At 34.8% G+C, this 23,044-nt stretch overlaps 1 protein-coding gene across 1 annotated transcript in view; it reads left to right on the forward strand.

The window, feature by feature from the left end:
• LOC150096172 (nucleolar pre-ribosomal-associated protein 1-like) overlaps window positions 1-23,044 on the forward strand; it is a 191,485-nt gene that overhangs the window by 105,545 nt on the left and 62,896 nt on the right. Inside the window, exons 13-14 of the mRNA XM_090409629.1 lie at window positions 5,634-5,729; window positions 21,658-21,895. Coding sequence (XP_090265755.1) covers window positions 5,634-5,729; window positions 21,658-21,895 — 334 coding nt within the window. The remainder of the gene's footprint in view (window positions 1-5,633; window positions 5,730-21,657; window positions 21,896-23,044) is intronic.

Below are 23,044 nucleotides of genomic sequence, written 5' to 3' on the forward strand. Positions count from 1 at the left end.
TCTCACAGTAACCTGTGAAACTCCACTCGTCACTTTCCTTTTTTTGTGAGAGGGGGGGGGGGGCACTGCACATCCATACACAACTTGCTGGCTCCTATCAGTCAACAAATCCTGTAACCAAGTGACTGTCCATCCCCATTCTTCCCAATTTCAACAGTAGTTTATCATGCATCAAATACTTTAGCAAAATCCAGATAATTATGGTATCAGCATCTTCTCTGTCCAATACACTAGTGATATTATTATATAATGTAACCAAGTTACTAAGGCACATGACCTTCCCTTAACAAACTTCTCTTTCTCAGGGATTTCCAATCTCATCGATCCAGGTTTGTATTCTGTCTGTAACTAGCCTCTCTAACACCTTCACCACTACATTTGATATAATATACATGCTGGCCTATAGTTTGACACTTCTGACTTGACTTTTCCCTTATGCAGTGGCACAGTTTTTCCTTCTTTCCACTCTTTTTGCTGGATTTCTGTTGGACAACCAAGTTAAGGGAACTGCCAGCCTATTAATAAATCAGTGACTAGTTTTGTACAATATTGTTTACATCTTCAGATTAATACAATAAAATACAAATATAAAGATGTATTAACATGGAAATTTCTAAATAGCAAACCATCATTTTTTTTTTTAAATTTCTTCAACATGCGACAGATGTTGAATGCTGGAATGAGTTATCACGAATGTGGGTCATTATTGCAGGATATAACATATTTTATATCATAGCCTAATTCATCCACAAATAGATAGCTTATGTATACTGCCCTTAGTTTTTACTACTTTATGAGTCAGACATCTTATCTCACTAGCTCTTTAAATTTGCATACATAAGTATTAAATTTGATGTATGGTATTTTGAGGATTTGCCAATTTACTTGATGGTTTTCATTGGTGGTGTGAAAGACCAATCTGGATTTATGTACTCTTTTTTTTCTCCACATCTCTGGCATGTTCTTCTTGATTTCTATATTCACCCTTTCCTCTACCAGCAACATAACTGTAAAAGTCTCTAGACTTTTACTTTACTTTTTCAGCTTATTTCTTTTCATATGACAGCTTCTCTTTCCTTACTACACTGGTCACCATCCTAGCCTGCACTTTATACTCCTCATGCTGCTGAGGGCAAGTGCATATAATTGAGCAGTTATGTATTTGAAATAAATAGTCAAGAACTGTTACAGACATCAAGATAGTCTTTCTGTGACTGTAAATCAGATAAAGCAAGTTGCCATTGAAGCACTTCATATATGAAAAGAGTAATGTGATTTGCTATGTGGAGTCTATAGCAAGGTAGCGACGTGCATTTTTAAAGGTTAATGGTGAACTGTGGTTATTCAGCATGCTCACTGGTGCATCGCACTGAGTGAAATTTGCATAGGAATTAAAGGTGTGCAGGCTATCAACAGCACAGGTAGCTTATTCTACTCAGTAGATCCTGCAGCCAATTTTTTATCCTTCTTTGACAACTCAAAACAGTGTTGAAGATGTTAAAAATACCAAGCAATTTTAAACCTGGTTTTACTCCATTTCCCAAGTAGGCAAACAGACAAACAAGTCAAGTTTGCACCTGCAAGTGATGCAAGTCTAGCTGATCCTACAGGTAGTGCAAGACCAGGGCAACTCGTGGTAAAGGTGGCATAAGCTCTGATCACTAATCTTAATATTTACCCTTAATGCCAAAACACATCTCCAAGAAGGGGATGCATGATGTTTTGTATTAAAGGCAAGGGGCCACTACCCAGACCGGTTTCGACCTTTATTGAGGTCTCATCAGTGGGAGCTAGGCTAGAAATACCAAGATTTAGTAATTCAGAGCTTATAAGTATTTTACCAGAACAAGTTACCATAAGGTACCTTATTAGATAAAAATCTCTGGAGGAGATATAAATGTAGAAAGTATTTTACCTTGGGTATAATAAATGTTAAAAATACCAAGCAATTTTAAACCTGGTTTTACTCCATTTCCCAAGTAAGCAAACAGACAAACAAGTCAAGTTTGCGCCTGCAAGTGATGCAAGTCTAGCTAGACCTGCAAGTGACGCAAGTCTAGCTAGACTTGCATCACTTGCAGGCGCAAACTTGACTTGTTTGTCTGTTTGCTTACTTGGGAAATGGAGTAAAACCAGGTTTAAAATTGCTTGGTATTTTTAACATTTATTATACCCAAGGTAAAATACTTTCTACAGTGTTGAAGATATTTTTGTATGCACCTTTTTTCAAACTGAGAGTATGAGGTCAAGTTAAAAATTGTTAAAGCTTATAAACCGTCTGCTTCTTTCAAATTTACTTAGTATTTGCATCTGAGAAATGAAGGATTGAACTGATGTATAAATAGAACAGCTTTTTTCTTAGTATAGTAAGTTTATTTATACCAATTTAATGATTTTTTTAATAATGTTGCCTTACCACAGTGCAACTGCTGAAATATTCACCGTATGCCACTGGCTGAAGGGTACCTTGTTCTTTATATCTCTTTCATAACATCCTCTTTCTTAGAAGCTCCTACATAATTGCATGATTCATCCATTTTACTCCTACTTTATTTATTCTCAAAACCTTAGAAATACAATCTGGTATTGCCAGAAGTAATTGATTGTGGACCAAGTCTCAGATACTGCTGATTTTTCTTCCTTTCAACTGTTTAAGCCACTGCACATCATCAAATTCCTGACATGTACCCTCAAGGGTGTAGGATACGATAGTACTAACTTACATTATCACTGGTTTAGTCTCCTGCTCTGTAATTCCATACATCTTTCTTGTTTCGTGAATCTTGTACCTGTCTAGCTACTCCTTATGTCAAAACCACAAGTCCACTTTTTCCACTTGCTGGCATCATGGTGATATCTTGTATTATCACTATATGAGATGATCTTATTAAATGTAACACTCAAGTCAAGGGTGGGAATGATGGGGGTGTGAGCCGTTTCGACAACCGTCGTTGTTTTTCCTGTACTTTGTATCCTGTTTTTCTTTTGGTTGTTGATTTTTAATTGTTTAAATGTTCTAGAATAGGGATGTTACAGTCACAGAAGTGTTCTTGTAGTCTTGTTCCATAAAGACCTGATGGTAGAACCTGTAGGTGACATCACAGTCTTTTTGAGGGAAATTTGTAAACAACATTGTGGTTTCTAATATTTCTTTGTGTGTGTGTGTGTGTGCGTGCGTGCGCGCGCGCGTATGTGTGTGAGGTTTTGTAGGTTTTAGAAGTGTTGCCAATTTTTGTGGTGAAAACACCCAAATTTTTGGACTCCTTATGGGTCAAAACATCAGCAGACATTTAGCTCAATTATTCCTAGAACAAATAGAATCACTCCTACTCTCACCCCTCCCCCTCGTCATCACCTTTTACAGCCGATACGTGGATGATATTCTATGCATTGGAGAACCAACACGAATCACCACCTTACAGGTGCCCCTTAACAATTACAGCAACAGACCAAAATTCACCATAGAAACCGAACAAGACAAATCCATCAATTTCGTAAACTTGACATTAGTCAGAACAAACAACAAAATAGCCATGAAAATAATTCACAAACCCACACATATCGGAAACTACCTCCATTTTAACTCACACCATCCTTATTCGATTAAAAAATCAGTCATCTTAGCATGATTCATAAATGCTTACAAGTTTTCAACAAAGCATAATTATCTAAACACATAAATAAAGAAGTTAACACAAATTTTTCAATATCGGAATTACCCAACTCAACTTAAAAATTATGCCAACAAAACAGCCAAAACAATCTTTCCAACACAAAAAATTATCAAACCACCATACATCCAGAACATATACAAAGCCTACAAATACATTTTCAAACACACTGACTATAAACTGGTGTTCACCACAAACCAAAAATTGGCAACAATTCTAAAACCTACAAAACCTCACACACACACACAAAGAAATATTAGAACACCACAACGTTGTTTACAAATTTCTCTGCCAAAAAGACTGTGATGTCACCTACACAAGTTCTACCATCAAGTCTTTATGAACAAGACTACAAGAACACTTCCGTGACTGTAACATCCCTATTCCAGAACATTTAAACAATAAAAAAATGCAACAACCAAAAGAAAAACAGGATACAAATACAGGAAAAACTGAGATAGATAGATAGCAGTCATGCCCTTGAACAAAAACACCCCGCAAATTGACAAGGCCATAATATTAGACATACAAGACAACGAAACAATGCTTAGAATATTGGAAATGATTGCCATAAAATGTGATGAACGTCCACCAACCCTACATAATCTCCGAGAGTTGGAAGCTTCGCAACATAAAAATTAGGTCATGACTTTGACCAATAGGAGACAACACGAGTACACCAAAGACAGAAACACCTAACTGACATGGCATAGCATCCACTTCTCCCACGAGTTTTGAAGCCGATGGTTGTCGAAATGCCTCACACCCTGTCACTCCCACCCCTGACTTTTTCCCTTAAATCCCTCCTCTTTCCCAAAAAAATAATTTCTATCTTCAGATCCTTCTCTCACAACCCCCCCTCCCAAAATGTTCTCTACCTACCCTTACTAATAATAATAATATTTATACATATTAAAAAAACCCAGAGTTTTCAAATAATTTCCCCACATTACTTTACCCCCACTCTTTGACAACTTAACAGCATATGAAGGTACAGCCGACATCGCCGGAATAAGGAGACAGAAAATAACATCCAAAATTTCTCCTATTTTTTATTCTTCATATATTAGTTTTATAACACTTCAGTAATGCCCTAGAATTTTGGGTAAAAAGCCAATGACATTGTAAAAAAAGGGGTACTCCTAGACGAAAGTAGGCTATATTAGCTATTAAAATAATAGTTTATTTTAGAGGAGTAACATGGGAATTTTCCCAGAAATAATACCTATAATATACATACGTTAATTATATCCACAATTTTTCTCTCCTGTAATATAAATAGAATATATCGAAAACTATTATAAAGAAGTGATCATTTATTGTCGTACATCAAAATTACTGTAAAATGTACTTTTTACTCAACTGTAAAGCTGTTCAATTATTATTATTATTAATATATATATTTTTCTTGTTATTATTATTCCTTCCCTCCTCTTTTACCTTGCGGTGTTGGGATTTTTTTTTTACATTTAACCGCTACCGCAGTGGTGTAGCTAGAGCTTTTGCCACCCCTCTTAATGCACACCAAAAATACTACAAAAAGTCAAAATGATGTATAGGGAAATAAATTAAAAGTTCAAAAAGGTTCAAAGTGCTTCCCCGGGGCAGACCACCCCCTCTGCCTCTCCCTAGCTACGCCTCTGCACTACCGTATTAAGGATAAGGTGGTTAGCCCTATTCCTCCTATATATATATTAATTATGCATTGTAGCAAAATAGAAGCAGTACTCAGCACTGAAACTTGTATCTTGTTATGTTCTTGTTTTTCTTCTGCATACATGTAATTTCTTTAACAAAGAATAAACTATTGTAGTTTATTCTTTGTTAAAGTTATTATTATTACTGCTGTTATATTATAACAATCTCTGCAAAAAAAATATTACATTTTGTTAAGGTTTAAGATATTATTATTATAAATTGAATGCCACATATAACATGGATTGACTTTTTTTTTTTTTTCAGAATGCTGAGGAGTCACCATTATGGTTCCTTGTGCCATTGTGGTTGGATGCTAAAGATCCAAATATCAAAAAAAGTGCAAGACAGCTTCTAATATCAGTATGATCTTTTTGCTATTACTAAAATTGCAGTTGGGTTAATTACATACCTGATCACATTTAATATATGTCAGTGTGTTTGTATATGGAGCTTTCCTTCTCGGTCCTATATCTCTGTATGCTTTTATAAGCAAAAGTCTGGCATAATAATAATAACATCTTTATAAGCATATGAAAAATTAATCTTTTTATTTCAGTTTTACTATATTTTAAGTGAACTGAACTTTAAAAACTCAATGAAAATTTTATCCTCTTTCATGTAGGTCCATATTCTTTATGCCTATTTTATTTTTTTTTAAAGTAAAAATAAATCTCCGAATATTAGAGATATTATAAAACAGTTACAAAATATCTTCTGATTACTAGTTATGACAATTCCATTGTAAATTATGCTAAAGAAATAAATTTTGTAATTTATTTTTTCAGTGATGCTGCTTAATAGCACATGTAAAAAATTATATTGCTAAATAAATTCTTCATTTTGGACCTTCTTGAACTCGAAATGAATTCATAACTTAGGCTTTTTTTTTTTTTTTTTTTTTAATTAGCAATCTGCTGTTGGTAGTGAGAACATTGTTTACTTTTGGGAATAAACAAGCCTAACTGTCCTCCTAAAACTGAGCTAATATTCTGCTCACAGACTGTCTTTTTTGCATTTGTTCTCAGTCGATACACTTAACTTCCAAATAGAATGATCTCCATAGTTTCCAGTTATTCTTTGATTCAAATACTTGCTCTGAATATATTTACCTGAATCAATGCTACTAGCATTGAGTATATTTTCGTTTCTCATTCCCTTTCAATTATTTTCCTTTATTTTTTAAGTTTCATTGGTTCTTTCATGTGTGTCCACATAGTTTGCAGCAGTAATACAATATATTCCTAGTTGGCTTAAATTAAAATCTCTAGTTTCCATTTCTGTCTACAGAGTGTGTGTGTGGGGGGGGTAAAATCTTCTGATACCTGTAACAGGTTAGTTTAATCTGATTTTTTTTTTTTAAGACCAGATAGCTGTAATTTAATTTAATCTCTTACCAATACCATTTCTATCCATTGCTGAATACACTCATTTTACACCATGTGAGCACGCTATCTTTGCTGATGCATAGTAGCTGCCTCATATTTCAGTCCTTCCTTGATATTTTTTCATAGAGAGCAAGCAAGCAAGAGAGAGAAAACTCCATTGTTCTCAGAAATATGCTAAGTTTTCTGTTCTATTAGCATTTACTCTATTGTTAGGAAATTAATACATATCCAAGTACAAGGATGGGAGACAGAAATTATGCCATCAGATTATCTGTTACTCTCATTCCTGATCCTTTCAAAAAAAATGAGAAATCTGTCAGCATCCAGTTCTTACAGTATCTAGAAGCCTGTCTTTTAATCATTGATTACCAGTAGAGATTCCTTCATTTCTTCCAAGCCATTTCACTTAATGAATGTTATCCATCTTTGAACAAGTGTTTTGCAGAAATTTGGAAGATCTTGGTTTGAGAAGAATGCTGTGTGCTTTCATTGGAATGCAACAAATGGTAGCATTTGCACTTACTTAACAAAGATTATTGATATGTGGTAGAAAGAGAATAGGCAAAAGAACAGTCTGTTTGATCATGCAGGGATTTGATATTGATAATTGATACTTGGTCATTAATATAAAAGATGGGAGGCCTATTCACCTTCTCTTCATATGTTTAGAGAAGGTGACAAGAGAAGATGCCATTTATCAATATGGCGTGTATCTAATGGGAACAAAATCATATATAAGTCACATTGTCCAATTTTCCATTTGAAATTTGTCCATATCAGAGTTTTTGAAATTGTCTGTATTTCATTTTTATTAATGCCTAGCATCTCTTTTTCTTTGCCTAAGTAAAATCATCTTGTAATTATTTTTGAGAAGAATATCTCACCTGCTTTGGCCTTTTTTGGTAACACCAGTATATTTTGATAGTTAATATTTGGTCCTTTACACTGAATATGATACATTATATTGGATATATTTGACCATGGTTTTCATAAACATATATATAATCAATTTGATAAACATATTTATAATCGCCGACAAGTTTCGCCAGCTGGCGAAACTTGTCGGCGATTTCAAGACGAGAAAGATAATACTAACATTAAAAGTTCAAACAAAAGAATGCAGTAACGACTTAAAAATCAGTTAAACAAATTGAAGATCATGCATGACATCAAAAGCATAAAGCATGGAGACTTAGTCATTGTTATTAAACTGCGTTTTATAATTTTTTGCATAATTGAGTTCTGCTAAACATAACGAATTTATTAAGTTTTTCCAAATGTCTTTTAATATTATGCCTTGGCTTCTATTGAGGTTGTCTCCTGTCCGTAGTACTACTGCAGCTTCTTTAAAGATTCTACATCTGTAATCATGTTGGAGGCTTAATGGATTTTTTACAACACTCAGAAAGGATTAAAATAGAATTTAATACTTCCTATATTTCGTCTCAGTCACTGAGACATCTTCAGGGATTACAAAAAAAACTAATGTAACATAAACACAAATAACAAACAATACTAAGCCCAACCATGTAGGTGACACTAAAGTCCTAACTGGGTGGAGTGCCCTCTAAGGGCAGTAGTGGGTGGCCTGGAATGTAGAGTGGGACCTCTGGTGATAAGTGTTTCCCAAATCTTAGGAAGCTTAATGCAACAGTATTTATTAAGATTTGGTTGATTTCTGAGAGCTGCTGCTGATTCTAAGAATAGTCTCTCTCTTTCTTGAATCTGCTGTAGTGGAGCATGGTGGTATTTTTCCATGAAATCCTATGGGTTGTATCCAAGACATGGTCAGCAAGGCCTGACTGACCATAGTCGTGGTTGCAGATGTATGACTTATGTTCCTCCAGGCGGATGGTTACTGATCTGCCTATCTGTCTAAAGTACACCAGCAAGGATTAAAATAGAATTTAATACTTCTGCCGTACTTTATACAGACAGGTAGCTCAGCAACCATCTGCCTGGAGGAACATAAGTCATACATCTGCAACCACGACTATGGTCAGTCAGGCCTTGCTGACCATGTCTTGGATACAACCCATATGATTTCATGGAAAAATACCACCATGCTCCACCACAGCAGATTCAAGAAAGAGAGACTATTCTTAGAATCAGCAGCAGCGCTCAGAAATCAACCAAATCTTAATAAATACAGTTGCTTCCTAAGATTTGGGAAACACTTATCACCAGAGGTTCCACCCTACATTCCAGGCCACCTACTACTGCCCTTAGAGGGCGCTCCACCTAGTTAGGACTTTAGTGTCACCCACGTGGTTCAGCTTAGTATTGTTTGTTATTTGTGTTTATGTTACATTAGTTTTTTTGTAATCCCTGAAGATGTCTCAGTGACTGAGACGAAACATAGGAAGTATTAAATTCTATTTTAATCCTTTCTGAGTGTTGTAAAAAATCCATTAAGCCTTCAACATGATGTCCTCACAGCACTTAATCCTCTACACATAGATACATCTGTAATCTTCTTCAGTGTATGGCATGGAGCTGTTGTCCCAATCTATAGAATGGTTTGAAATTGAGAAATGATGTGCTAATCCTGAAGTGCCTGTTCTGTTATTATTTACATCTCCGACATGCTCTTTCTTTCGGATTTCTAGGCTTTGTGAAGGTTGGTCTGTGTAAGTCAGTCCACACGAACATGGTATGTTGTAAACACCTGCGTATTTGTAGAAAGCAATGCTGTCCTTAGGAGATCTTAACAAGTGCCTTTGGAGATAAAATAGGTTTAAAAGCAACTCTGATGTTAAACGGCTTCATGATTCTTGCTATTTTGATGGAGACCGAGCCTGCATAAGGTATGACGATGGTCGAAACATACTTTGTCGCTAGAGGATGTTGCTGGGGGTTGTTTCTATACAGGATCTTTTTAATTATATTTTGTTGATAACCATTTTTTTGATAGAGTTTTTGATATAAGTGAGAGCTCTGCAAATACATCTTTTTCTTCTGTGATGATATTTTTTGCTCTATTTTTTAGCATATGTATGATGCTAAGTTTCTGTGCATAATGATGATTAGATGTAAAATGAATATAACATCCGGTGTCTGTAGGTTTGCGATAGATTGTAAACTTGATTTGTCCATTATCTTGTTTTTTAACTAGCACATCCAAAAAAGGTCATTGATGGTTGTTTTCTAATTCTGATGAGAATTTAATTTTATGATGGAAAGAATTTAATTTTTGGAGTAACTCATGTAAGGTATCTTCCGTGCCTTTCCAAACAATGAACACATCGTCAACATATCTCCACCAAACTGATGGTTTTGGAGTTATTTTTGCTAGGATGTCATTTTCTAATGTTTCCATGAACAGATCCGCACACAGTGGTGACAGGGGACTACCCATGGCTAAGCCTTCCAGTTGTTGATATACTTTAAAACAGTTAAGCTTGAGGTGTGTTGTTTACTTTAAAACAGTTAGACTTAAGGCAATGACAGAAGAGCTGCGTAATGTCTGCTGGAAAGAGATCTTCTATGATCTTAATCACTTCTTCGACCGATACGTTCGTGAACAGAGAGACCACGTCTAGACTTGCAAATATGTCTGTGTTTCATATATTGATGTTTTTAAGTTTTTCAACGAAATGTTGAGAGTACTTTATGTATAATGCTGATTTCTTTATCTTCTCTTTCAACAGACTAGCGAGGTGTTTGGTTAGTAGGTATGTAGGAGAGTTTCTGCCATCTATGATCGGGCGAAGCGGAACTCCGTCTTTATGGACTTTTGGTACACCATATGGGCGTGGTTAATGGATGTAAAGATTTTAAATTTCTTTGTAATTCTTGAGGCCATCTTGTCATATTGCATATTAAAAGATTGGTCTTGTTGTGGTTTTTCATGGTTGAATCTTTATCTAATATATGACATGTAGGCAGGTCAGAAATTAAAGTATCGATCTTATTTATTTATCTTCTTTGGTATTCATAATGACTGTTGAGTTTCCTTTGTCTGCCTTAATTGCAATAATGTCTTTGTTTCTTTTCAAGTTCAAAAGTGCCTTCTTTTCAAAGGGTATAATATTAAGTTTCAGTGGTTTTGCGGTACAGAGGATGATTGTACTTTTAAATCTTATCTCATTTGCTGCTGTCTCTGAAAGTGAAGAAAGACCTTTCTTAATATTACTTATGAAATCTATTTTTTGGATATGATTAGGAGTAATAGAAAAGTTAAAACCTTTTTTTTAAAATGTCTGATTCTTGTTTGGAAAGACTGTAGTCCAAAAGGTTGAAAATAACCTTATCATCTGGGAGACATGGTCTAGAGTTGTATTTTCTTCAATAGAGTTCATCAAATTTTTTAATTTGAGATACCTCACTAGACTGAAAAACTTTGCTTTAGCTATTGTGTATCATGCAGTCAATTATATTCCAAGTGGTATTATTTATATTATTGGAAATATCATCAAAAAGGTCTAGGCATTGAAGGTCAATTTTGTTCAGTGCATACCTGACATATTGGATCCTCTCTCTGAGTAAGGCTAAAAACAAAACGAATTTATTACAAAACTTCTTTAGACTTACTCAGAGAGAGGATCCAATATGTCAGATACACTGAACAAAATTGACCATCAGTGCCTATACCTTTTTTATGATATTTCCAATAACATAGATAATATCACTTGGAATATAATTGATCGCATGATACACAATAGCTACAGCAAAGTTTTTCGGTCTAGTTAGGTATCTCGAATTAAAAAATTTGATAAACTCTTTTGAAGAAAATACAACTCTAGACCATTGTTAAATCTTGAATGAAGAGATTTCGTTGTGAAATATCTCATTCAGGATTTTACAAGCATCAAAGCACTGAGAGAAATACTTGTATATAAGTAGAGATGTTAATTGCTTGAAAATATTTAAATAAACGCTTTTTAATATTGGACTATTCTATGTAAGAAAATATTACCTGTTCTTGTAAATTTAACAATGGAAGATTGATGAGAATTATGTTAGTATGTAAAAGTGAGTTCAAAGTTCACAAATGAGACATTCGGATTAGAAACATGCCCCATGGCAGTCATGTATGCATGGACTAAGTTGCACGCAGGAGTTTCCCGGGAGACGCAAGGAGAAGGACCGGAACCGTATGCAAAGTAATAGTGCTGAGCGGAAAGGTATGACGCTGTAGGAGCGCTGCTCAAAGTACGATATAAAAAGCTTGACGCCGCTTGCTTGCTCTCTCTGGGATGCTTTTTTTTTTCTTTTCTTTCAACTTTGCCGCAGGTTTTGAGAGGCCAAGCTCGAGTAATTCCCTAAGATGAATACGTGAGCGCAATCAACAGAACAATGTCTAGACGGAGTTACGTGGGCCAGTAAGTATGGGCATTGCGTCAGTAAGGCGGGAGAATCAACGCAAGCTGATCGTCATGCTAGACCACATGGACCAACTTAAGCAGAGCTGTTCAAGTCTACATCGGAGAGGATAATTCATGATTGTGAGTTCCAGGCTGGCTGATCGAAAAAACAACTGTGAAGAAGGAATGATCTGTGGAAAGAATTGTAAGGATCGAAAGGATAGACCCGACAAAGTTTGAAGGTCCAGGTAACGTAAGAATCATTTAGTTTCCTTTGTGTATAATAATGTGCAAAAAATATTCATTAGTGGGACCTATATAAGATATGAAACAGGACTTTAGAGCTTAGCCTGATACCAGAATGTTTTATCTCTGAGAGTGAATTCTGATATAGTATGGTGTTAATTTGTATGTAGTATGTTATAGTTTAGTAATGCTTGAAGTTTGATAAGATAAACATTGAGAGAAATTGTAGATCCGATTGTTAGAGATCAGTGAATTGATTCACAATTAATATTGTCTCATGGTAGATTTCAATTAGGAATACTGAAGTTTTGTATAGTTAAGTCTGTTAACTTTGAAGAAAGATTTAATTTAGTTATATGACAAGTCTTGTAAAAATTTGTATTGTGATAATTTGATGAATAAACCTTTTTTCTTTTACCTAACAAATTGCCTGATGAATGAATCCAATGCACCACTCATCAAGTAGAATCTGAGTGGAACTAACTAATTGGGGAAGACCACGACTGCAATGAGAATTTAAAATAAGGGATTTAGTTAACTTGGTAACTGTTATTATAAATTGTATAACCGTGTGTCACTCTGAGAATTCACTCCTTGATTAAGAAGCTTTTCCTAATCTAAGGGTTCTGGATGGCACAGCATTAACAAAGGAATTTTCCAGGACCCAGTGAGGAGACAGTTCCAGATTTTCAAATAAAGGAATTGGCTCTATCCAGGGGCAGTTTTTTTGTTTATCGAATTCGTACACGTGAGCAATCTAAGCGATGGCCACAGAATTGATAGGTAGTTTGAGTATCGACAGGGCATATAAAGGGGAATCAGAAAGTAATGTCCCCCACCTGAATAATGACATTTTAGATCATAACAATAAAAGGAACAGGAAACAACATTTATAACACCATGTCTCCCAGATGATAAGGTTATTTTCAACCTTCGGACTACAGTCTTTCCAAACAAGAATTAGAAATTTTTAAAAAAGGTTTTAATTTTCTATTGCTCCTAATCATATCCCCAAAATAGATTTGATAAGTAATATTGGGAAAGGTTTTTCTTCACTTTCAGAGACAGCAGCAAATGAGATAAGATTTAAAAGTACAATCATCCTCTCTACCACAAAACTACCGAAGCATAATATTACACCCTCTGAAAAGAAGACACTTTTGAATTTGGAAAGAAACAAAGACATTATTGCAATTAAGACAGAGAAAAGAAACTCAACAGTCATTATGAATACCAAAGAAGATAAATAAATAAGATCAATACTTTAATTTCTGACCTGCCTACATGTCATATATTAGATAAAGATCCAACCATGAAAAACCACAAGACCAATCTTTTAATATGCAATATGACTAGATGGCCTCAAGAATTACAAAGAAATTTAAAATCTTTACATCCATTAAAACCACGCCTATATGGTGTACCAAAAGTCCATAAAGACGGAGTTCCGCTTCGCCCGATCGTAGATGGCAGAAACTCTCCTACATACCTACTAACCAAGCACCTCGCTAGTCTGTTGAAAGAGAAGATAAAGAAATCAGCATTATACATAAAATACTCTCAACATTTCGTTGAAAAACTTAAAAACATCAATATATGAAACACAGACATATTTGCAAGTCTAGACGTGGTCTCTCTGTTCACGAACGTATCGTTCGAAGAAGTGATTAAGATTATAGAAGATCTCTTTCCAGCAGACATTACGCAGCTCTTCTGCCATTGCCTCAAGTCTAATCTAACTGTTTAGTATATCAACAACTGGAAGGCTTAGCCATGGGTAGTCCCCTGTCACCACTGTGTGCGGATCTGTTCATGGAAAAATTAGAAAATGACATCCTAGCAAAAATAACTCTGAAACCATCAGTTTGGTGGAGATATGTTGACGATGTGTTCATCGTTTGGAAAGGCACGGAAGATACCTTACATGAGTTACTCCAAAAAATAAATTCTTTCCATCATAAAATTAAATTTACATTAGAATTAGAAAACAACCATCAATGGCATTTTTTGGATGTGCTAGTTAAAAAACAAGATAATGGACAAATCGAGTTTACAATCTATCGCAAACCTACAGACACCGGATGTTATATTCATTTTACATCTAATCATCATTATGCACAGAAACTTAGCATCATACATATGCTAAAAAACAGAGCAAAAATTATCATCAAAGAAGAATAAGATGTATTTGCAGAGCTCTCACTTATATCAAAAACTCCATAAAAAAAAGGTTATCCACAAAATATAATTAAAAAGATCCTCTATAGAAACAATCCCCAGCAATATCCTCTAGTGACACAGTATGTTTCGACCATCGTCATACCTTATGCAGGCTCAGTCTCCATCAAAATAGCAAGAATCATGAAACCGTTTAACATCAGAGTTGCTTTTAAACCTATTTTATCTCCAAAGGCACTTGTTAAGATCTCCTAAGGACAGCATTGCTTTCTACAAATACGCAGGCGTTTACAACATACCATGTTCGTGTGGACTGACATAGTCCAACCTTCACAAAGCCTAGAAATCCAAAAGAAAGAGCATGTCGGAGATGTAAATAATAATAGAACAGACACTTCAGGATTAGCACATCCTTTCTCAATTTCAAACCATTCTATAGATTGGGACAACAGCTCCATGCCATACATTGAAGAAGATTACAGATGAAGAATCTTTAAAGAAGCTGCAGTAGTACTACGGACAGGAGACAACCTCAATAGAAACCAAGGCATAATATTAAAAGACATTTGGAAAAACTTAATAAATTCGTTATGTTTAGCAGAACTTAATTACGCGAAAAATTAGAAAACGTAGTTTAATAACAATGACTAAGTCTCCACGCTTTATGCTTTTGATGTCACGCGTGCTCTTCAATTTGTTTAACTGACTTTTAAGTCTTTACTGCATTCTTTTGTTTTAGCATTTAATTATTATTATTATTATTATTACATAACACCTGCACGGAGTCCAAAGACTCATTGAGGGAGGGCACCTGCTCTAAAACTCTGTCACCGCCACTCAATCCACCAACTACACAAACTGAACACAACTACACAAACGCCATTTACCGCCGACCACCACTAGTATTTCCAAAGATAATCACAAACATCCATGCCCATTGCGGGATTCGAACCCCTCAGCCTTTTGGTTGGAGAGCTGATACGCTAACTAGCTAGCGTATCCGCTCTAGCATTAGCGTATAACCTAGTTAGTATATAAGTTAGCGTAATGTTAGTATAACCTTTCTTGTCTTGAAAAAACCAGACAGACCCCAACTGGCGAAACCTGTTGACGATTATGTATATATTTTTATCAACACCAGTATATGTTAACATAGTAATGTTTATTTATTTTTTATTTTAATGTTGAGCCCATACATGAGAAATTGGTTGATCAACCTATAGTACATTAATACCATGTAAGGGTAGTGGGTTGGGAAAGGAAGAACTTGTTTACATTTGATTTAAAAAACTGTACAGTATATTATATTCCTTGGGAAACAGGTGGAAGATTGTTCTGCAGTACAGCAGTTGCAGGGATAAAGGAGAAAAAAAAAGAAACTTGTTCTGTGGATTTTGAGGTGCACTGTGAAGGGATGTTGAGCAGCAACTACTTATGTCCCAATGAGCTTAGTACTGAGTGAGGGAATTATTGATGCTATTTCAGATGAACATTTGGAAATGTTTATAGAATATACATATTGCAGAATCCAAATGTCTGTGTGAAAGTTGGTGGAGTGAGTTGATAAGAGATGGATCATTAATTAGTCTAATTGATCCCCTCTGTATTGAGTCAAGCCTTTTGAGGGAGTTTTTATGTAGGGCGTCACCCCATATGTGAAAGCAGTATTCAATAGCTGGGCACATATGTGATTTATATGTGGTTAACAGTGTTCAGAGGTGAAGTAATGTCTTGAGAAAAAGAGAAATCCTAGTTTTTAGAAGCTGAGAATGCAATGATTATGATAGGTTTAACTGTGCTTCGTTTTTTTTTTAATGTCTCATACATTGAAAATGTCCGTTTACAGTTCTATTGAGGTTGTTTCAGTAACTGGCTTGTTACCATTTATTCTGGAATATCACCATAACTATAGACTGAGGCTTGTTTAATCGAGCATTGTATCAGCTTGCATAATGATATTATTGTAGTGAATTTAGTTTATAGTCAATATAGAATATGATTTGGTCAACTACAATCCCATTCTTGTTCATTTAATAACTGAGTGGCTACTTCCTAATGGATTGATGTAAAATGAGGATTAGATGCTGGATCAGAAGTTTGTACAGCAATATAACCCAAGTACATTATGCTGATGTACAGTGCTGTGCATATCTTTATATTATAATATATCAGTTATGTTCTACTCTAGATGTGAGTAATCATAATTCAGTGATATGTCAGCATGTATATCACAGAAAGCTATGATCAACTTTATATGACAAACTCATGGATTACATCTGTAGACCAAAAGATGGATTTGTTATAGTGGAAGGGTTGCTAGGGCAATATTTTTTTTAAAGAATGGCCTGGATCCTCTGGATCTTTGTTCAGGACTTTTTAGTAATTTGTTGTAGTCTTTCACTATCTACATGTTTGCTATAGTGACTAACTGTACTTATGTTTCTTATAGCAAAAGTCAACTGTGGTACATTATACATTGTGATTACAGCATAAAACCAGATAATTCAGATAGCATTAAAGCAATCTGAATTATCAATCAAAATAAAGGAAAATTGTATTGAATTCTAATTAATCTGTAACTGAAGTCTTAAATCATTTCCTCATATGGATCTTAAAAGAGGATTAATTGAGCAAGTTCTCATAGTCTAAAAGGACATTAGATGTTAAGTATAAAGTACTTTACCATGGAAGAATTAGACCAGTGCTATTGCTGTAAATGACCATGTATCATGGCTCTTGTCTGGCTAGGAAATGTGTGGAATGGTTCACTATAGATGTTGTGTATGCATCTTTAATGCATGTGTTCAAAGAGGAATATAATAGGTATTTAAGTATGAGTAACTAAAATGGTCCTCTCTCAATGAGTCCTAGAACTCCCTGAAAGAGTATACATAACAATAATGATTCAGTAAGTATTGGAAGCAGGTTTTGAGGTTGTATTTTCTCAGGATGTAACTGATTAGCTCTCTGAATACTTTGGGTCACTTAAGGGTCAAAGCCAGATAAACTGGGAGGAGGTCCCCACATAGCCTTTATGGAGTGCAGAACCGACTAGAGCTTCTGACTTAATGTCCTCGTGGTACTTCTCTAGTTCTTACCGGAGTCTTTTGTATGTATGTGGGAGAATGTATATGGTTTTACAAAGTGTATGTGTGTGTGTGTGTGTGTGTGTGTGTGTGTGTGTGTGTGTGTGTGTGTGTGTGTGTGTGTGTGTGTGTGTGTTATACACACCCAAAAGGATGTGTGCTTTGCATTATGGGATACGAAGGCAATCAATGTGAAGTTTAGCCTCTATATACAACTAGCTTAGTCATGAAGTACTTCATGCACAAACTTTGTTTACTTACACTTGGATAAAGGATAAACCAAGAATATAATTTCTTGGTATCTTTAATTCAATTTATAACCAAGTGAAAAAACTTTCAACAACTGCAAAACAGGTGTTATGGCAAGAAAAGATCCATAGGAAGACCAAGATCATTTGATTGATGCAGTCAGAAGTGTCCTGGAAGAGAGAAATAAAAGATTTGACTCATCAGAGTGCTGCTGACAAGGGATTGAGTGATATGGAAGGAAATTATTGACAGGAGATAATTAGTAATAATGTAAATTTAACCATGTAGCATGGTTAAATTTAACCATGTTTGAGGAAAAAGAAAGGTCAGAAATTGATACTGACAATATCTTTGAATATATAGTATGCTAATAATATATCATGGTATTCATTATTTGTTGGTATAGGGTGTGGTGTTTTTTTTTTTTTTTTTTTTTTTTTTTTTTTTTTTTTTTTGAGGGGGGGGGGGAGTTGCTGTTGTAGTAGTTTTCTGGTGGAAAATGTTGAGAAAAGTTTTTCAAGCTTTGTAGGTCTTGAATGTTGAAGCAATGTAGCTTATCTAAAGTTTGTAACTTTTTGTGCATAAGATTGCTGCAGGAAAAAAATATATTTTATGAAGACCTTAGATATTCTCTTTAAGAATTTCTCTCTCTCTCTCTCTCTTACTATTTTTATGTGATCTCATTCTTTTATGTATTTCTCAAAGGGGAAGCATTCTTCAATGAACTGTTTGATCACTACAATGGCTAATTCATTTCACTAGACATGGATTTACAAAATTCAGTAACATATTCATAAAGCAGGATCATTGATATTTTTGCAATGCAGCATCATCCTGTTGAATTCTGCTTTGTATCCCCATGTCTGTCCCCAAATCCCCATTATTTTGATGATATATCTCAATGAGTCAGTAGGAGTTCCATAAAATGATCAGTGGTGTTGCATCTGTGTTTTTTGAAGTTAATAGACTTTGTTTAAAAAGTTATTTTTGATTAAATAAAAAATATTTTTTGTTCAGTCTGCTGTTACTCACCACCTGGAAAAATTTACTTGATCATATGCAAATATTTATATCATTTTACAATACAGTAGTCATTTCATAATAGATTCAATGCTTCAGATTTCCCCGCCATGCCAGGGTATTACTCCAGTACTCAGTATTTTGCCTGCACTCTTTTTCCTGTTTATGAATGACTTTCTGTTGCTAACCTCAATTCATAGTTTTATTATTGACAGTACTCTCAATTTCTCTTTTTCATTTGACAAACCTTGTAGTGCTCATATATCCCAGGCTACTGGATCCTCCATAATCAGTGTCTTAACCACTAATCTCTTTGCCATAATTCAGTAGGTTGAGGACAGTCTTGGTTAATTGGTAATCTCGCTCCAGTCACTATCTCATAAACTTGCTGTTTACACTTTATGCCTCTTATAATATTTTCAAAGGTGCTGTTCCACTGAAGTCACTGACACCATTCCTCTACTTTCCTTCAAGCCCATAAACACATGGTTATCTACTGGTCAACATCCACTCACTATCCAACTTGATGTCCCTCCCTTTTCTGCACCTTGGAACAGTCTCCCCCAACACATTTCCTTAAGGACTACGACCTCCAGCAGTTGTTCAAAAAATATATTCCTGCTTTCTTTTTTGACCACACACACACACACAGCAATAATATGTTATATGTTTTTCAACCTTGTGTGTGTGTGTGTGTGTGTGTGTGTGTGTGTGTGTGTGTGTGTGTGTGTGTGTGTGTGTGTGTGTGTGTGTGTATGTATGTGTGTAAAAGGCTGATATATATATATATATATATAGATTCCTGCAAGGGTGAATGCCTCTCATTGTGGGAGGTTTTGGGTCTACTACTCCCATGGTAATGCAGTCCATAGTGGGAGAAGACAATCACAAACATCCATGCCTACGTGGGATTCAAGCCCGCATCCTCTTGGCTGGAGAGCAGATACGCTAACCACTTGGCCAATCAGACTGACCATATATATTATATAAAGATGACGTATGCACAGTTACTTATTTAGCATTAGTTTCAGAGATCCAAACTGAGTTTTCATAGCTTAGCTTGGTTTGTAGTGTAGTTATAATGTCCTTTTGATTAGCAAAACCTTGGTCTCTTATTTGAAGATGAGAGACTATCCAGCTTTTCATCTGAAGCTAAGCATCCATTCTCATAACATAGGTAGCAAGGTTTCTCTTTCGACCTGGCCAGGAACATGTAAGTTGACAGACCTAGCACTCTATAGCTCTAACTGCTATATTATGATATTAATTAGGTTTATATAAAGTCAAACTCTTCTGGGTTCTCAACATCAATTGAGATAACATGGTGACAGTCAGATAAGTCAATCTGATCCCCCCCCCCCCACACACACACGTGTACATATGCATGTGCGTGTTATTTTATGCCATAATAACAACATTTGTATATTACATGCTATATTTTTTGTTTGTGAAGAAAGGAAGAGGATGTATGTATATAAGCACATGGAACCAAATTTTGTGTCGTTAGCATTTCGTGAAAATTATTGTCACTTTTTTATCAGAGCAAGCAGTTAGGTAGTGAACTGTGGTCTGCAGCATCAGTTAATCTTTAATTCTTGGACAAGAACTCACTTTAGTTCTATCTTGTATAGAATCGAAGTGGCATTTATGTATCCCAGTTCTTTGAGAGATGTTGCATGCTCTGTTTTTTCTGGTGTCCAAGCAAATGCCATAAAGATTATGCATATGACACATGCACATAACATTTTTTTTTTTTTTACAAGTGTCATATGCACATGACAATTCTACTTGCAAAAAATAAAATAAATAATTCAGTACTACTATATAAATAACTCTCCTATTAGAAGAGTTACTGAATTGACAAGACGTCTATGAATGCCAACCATTTATCAGTAAACATGTCTAGATAGGATATCTATATGTGGTGTATTTTCAACAGTTGTAATATTTTCAAGAGCCAGTCATCTATTTTGAATTTTTCAAGATCATGAGATCTCTAACAGAAAAAGTATTTACTACACTAATGGATATCCTTATTTTATGGCAAGTGAAAAGGAAAAATGTAGATGGAAATTTTAATATAGTAGATAAAGTGAAACAAACAACAACAACTGAACTTATGGTGTGTTTAAAAATAGATCTTACTTTTACACTCAGAATAAATAAAAAAATCTGATTATATATAGGGTGTCTGGGCTAGAGATATCCAAAAATACACACATATATTTCAGCATCTATAAGGTTTATTAAAATATTTTTTTGTTATTATACAGAGTAACTCACCAAGTTTTTATGAAGGTTAGTAAAGTTCAATGTGGGCACCTTTTATAGCTCAACAGATGTCAAAACAATACTCAAACTCTTGCCAAGTATTTTTTAGTATCTGAGGTGTTATTAGAGCAACTGCTGCAGCAATATGCTGTTTCAAATTGTCCAAATCTCAAACTTTTCTCTGGTGCACACACTCAGTCTTTAATAAAGCCCCATGCAAAAAAAGTCCAATGAAGTCATATCCGGAGATCTAGGTGGCCAGGCAGTTGGGCTTCCTCTTGTGATCCGACATCCGGGAAATGTCGTTCTTATGCCGTTTTTTCACGTATGCAACTATACATGCACACTAGTGACCTTGAAAGTGTGACAAAACAAATCTTGATTTCCTATTGTGACTGAGCTTTAGTTTGAGAAAATATAATGAGTGGTTCTTGCATTATAAGCCGTTATCATCTGGCCCAGACACCCTGAATTTTAAGAAGTTCACTAGGTAATATTTACATGTAAACAGCAGTAAAATCAAAATATATTTATTTTTCTTTCCTAGCTTTTTATCAGAACTGGCTTATTTGAAAACAGTGAATGGGAAATAGAAATTTGGATAGAAAAGCTGAAAAATGGTCCTGAAAAAGAACAGTTGGCTAATATTTCTCTTTTGCATCTTTTTCTTACTGCTCTGCTTAATAAACCTCATTCTTATACAGATGCTATCCTGGAAACTACATTTGAATCTCATGTAGTTAATGAAGATCAAAAGAGCTTTACCTCAGACTATATTTTGTCATGTATGTACATTTTAATATTTCTTAATTAATAAATAAAAATAAAAACACAAAATAATGGTCTGATTTTTAAAAGACATTTGCAACAAAACTAAGTTATATTTTCTAAATGTTTTATTTAAATTATTCAGAAGTCCTGATAGGTAGTTAAAAATGACTACTTATAAAAAAATCTGAAGTTTTAGTAAATTATGTTAGTGATCTCATTACATTTTGTTATGATAATGTTTGGGATATTATGGAATTTTTTAGTATACGCTTTCTCTTTAAAAAATCACTTGCTCTCATTTCTAACATACAGTGATCCTTTCAACAAAACCAGAAATTTGTAACACACAAGTACCGTCACTATACCAAGAATTAGATAAATAGAGAAAAGTTTATTTACATTTGCTTTGAATTGTGGTAGCAGTTTCTAAGCAATTAGAGGAAACCTGTTCCTTAGAGCACAGATGATAAAGTTGAATGAAGAGGAGGAGTTAATGCACCCTTTCAAAATTTTACTGCGATTGGATGATAATGATAGATGCTTGAGTTTTAACCGATTTGAAAGAGAAAAGCATATTTCAATTTCAGATCAGCTGAACAATGATTGTGGCAGAATTTTCTTTATTCAGAAATATCGGAATTCAGTTAAATATGGAATACTGCTTGCTCATCCCCATACCTAAAAAAAATTCTTTAAAAATTATAGTGTTAAAGTGCAAATAAACTGATTTGTGATTTTTTAAAGGTTTATCACATATTCAGAGATATTGTCAGATTCAGAAGGAGTCAAGTAGTCAGGTTGTGATAAATTTTTATCTCTTCCAGAATATCAAAATGGCATTCATTGTGAGATAACTGGTATGAAAATAAATTTTCCTTGGTCATCAGGTTTTTAATATCCACCTCCACACACAGGAAGTCCCAAACCTGTGACATGACAGTACCATGTGAGCAAGTAGTTAAAAGAAGAAAGACATTTGATGTGGTTCTTCAAAACTTAAGGGTTTTAATCATTGGGAAAAATCAGTATGGAGAAGGCTATTCTAAAGAGCAAAGGTATAGAGAATGAAGGAAAAGGATGAGAAATTGGTTCGATAAGTTTGGAGAAGAACTGTATATGAATGTTGAACAGCTGCTGATCATGTTCATATATGATTAGAAGAA

This window comes from Typopeltis vanoorti, chromosome 19 (genome assembly GCF_054136105.1).
Source record: "Typopeltis vanoorti isolate ZY-2024b chromosome 19, IOZ_Tvanoo_1.0, whole genome shotgun sequence".
NCBI classification, from domain to species: domain Eukaryota; kingdom Metazoa; phylum Arthropoda; class Arachnida; order Uropygi; family Thelyphonidae; genus Typopeltis; species Typopeltis vanoorti.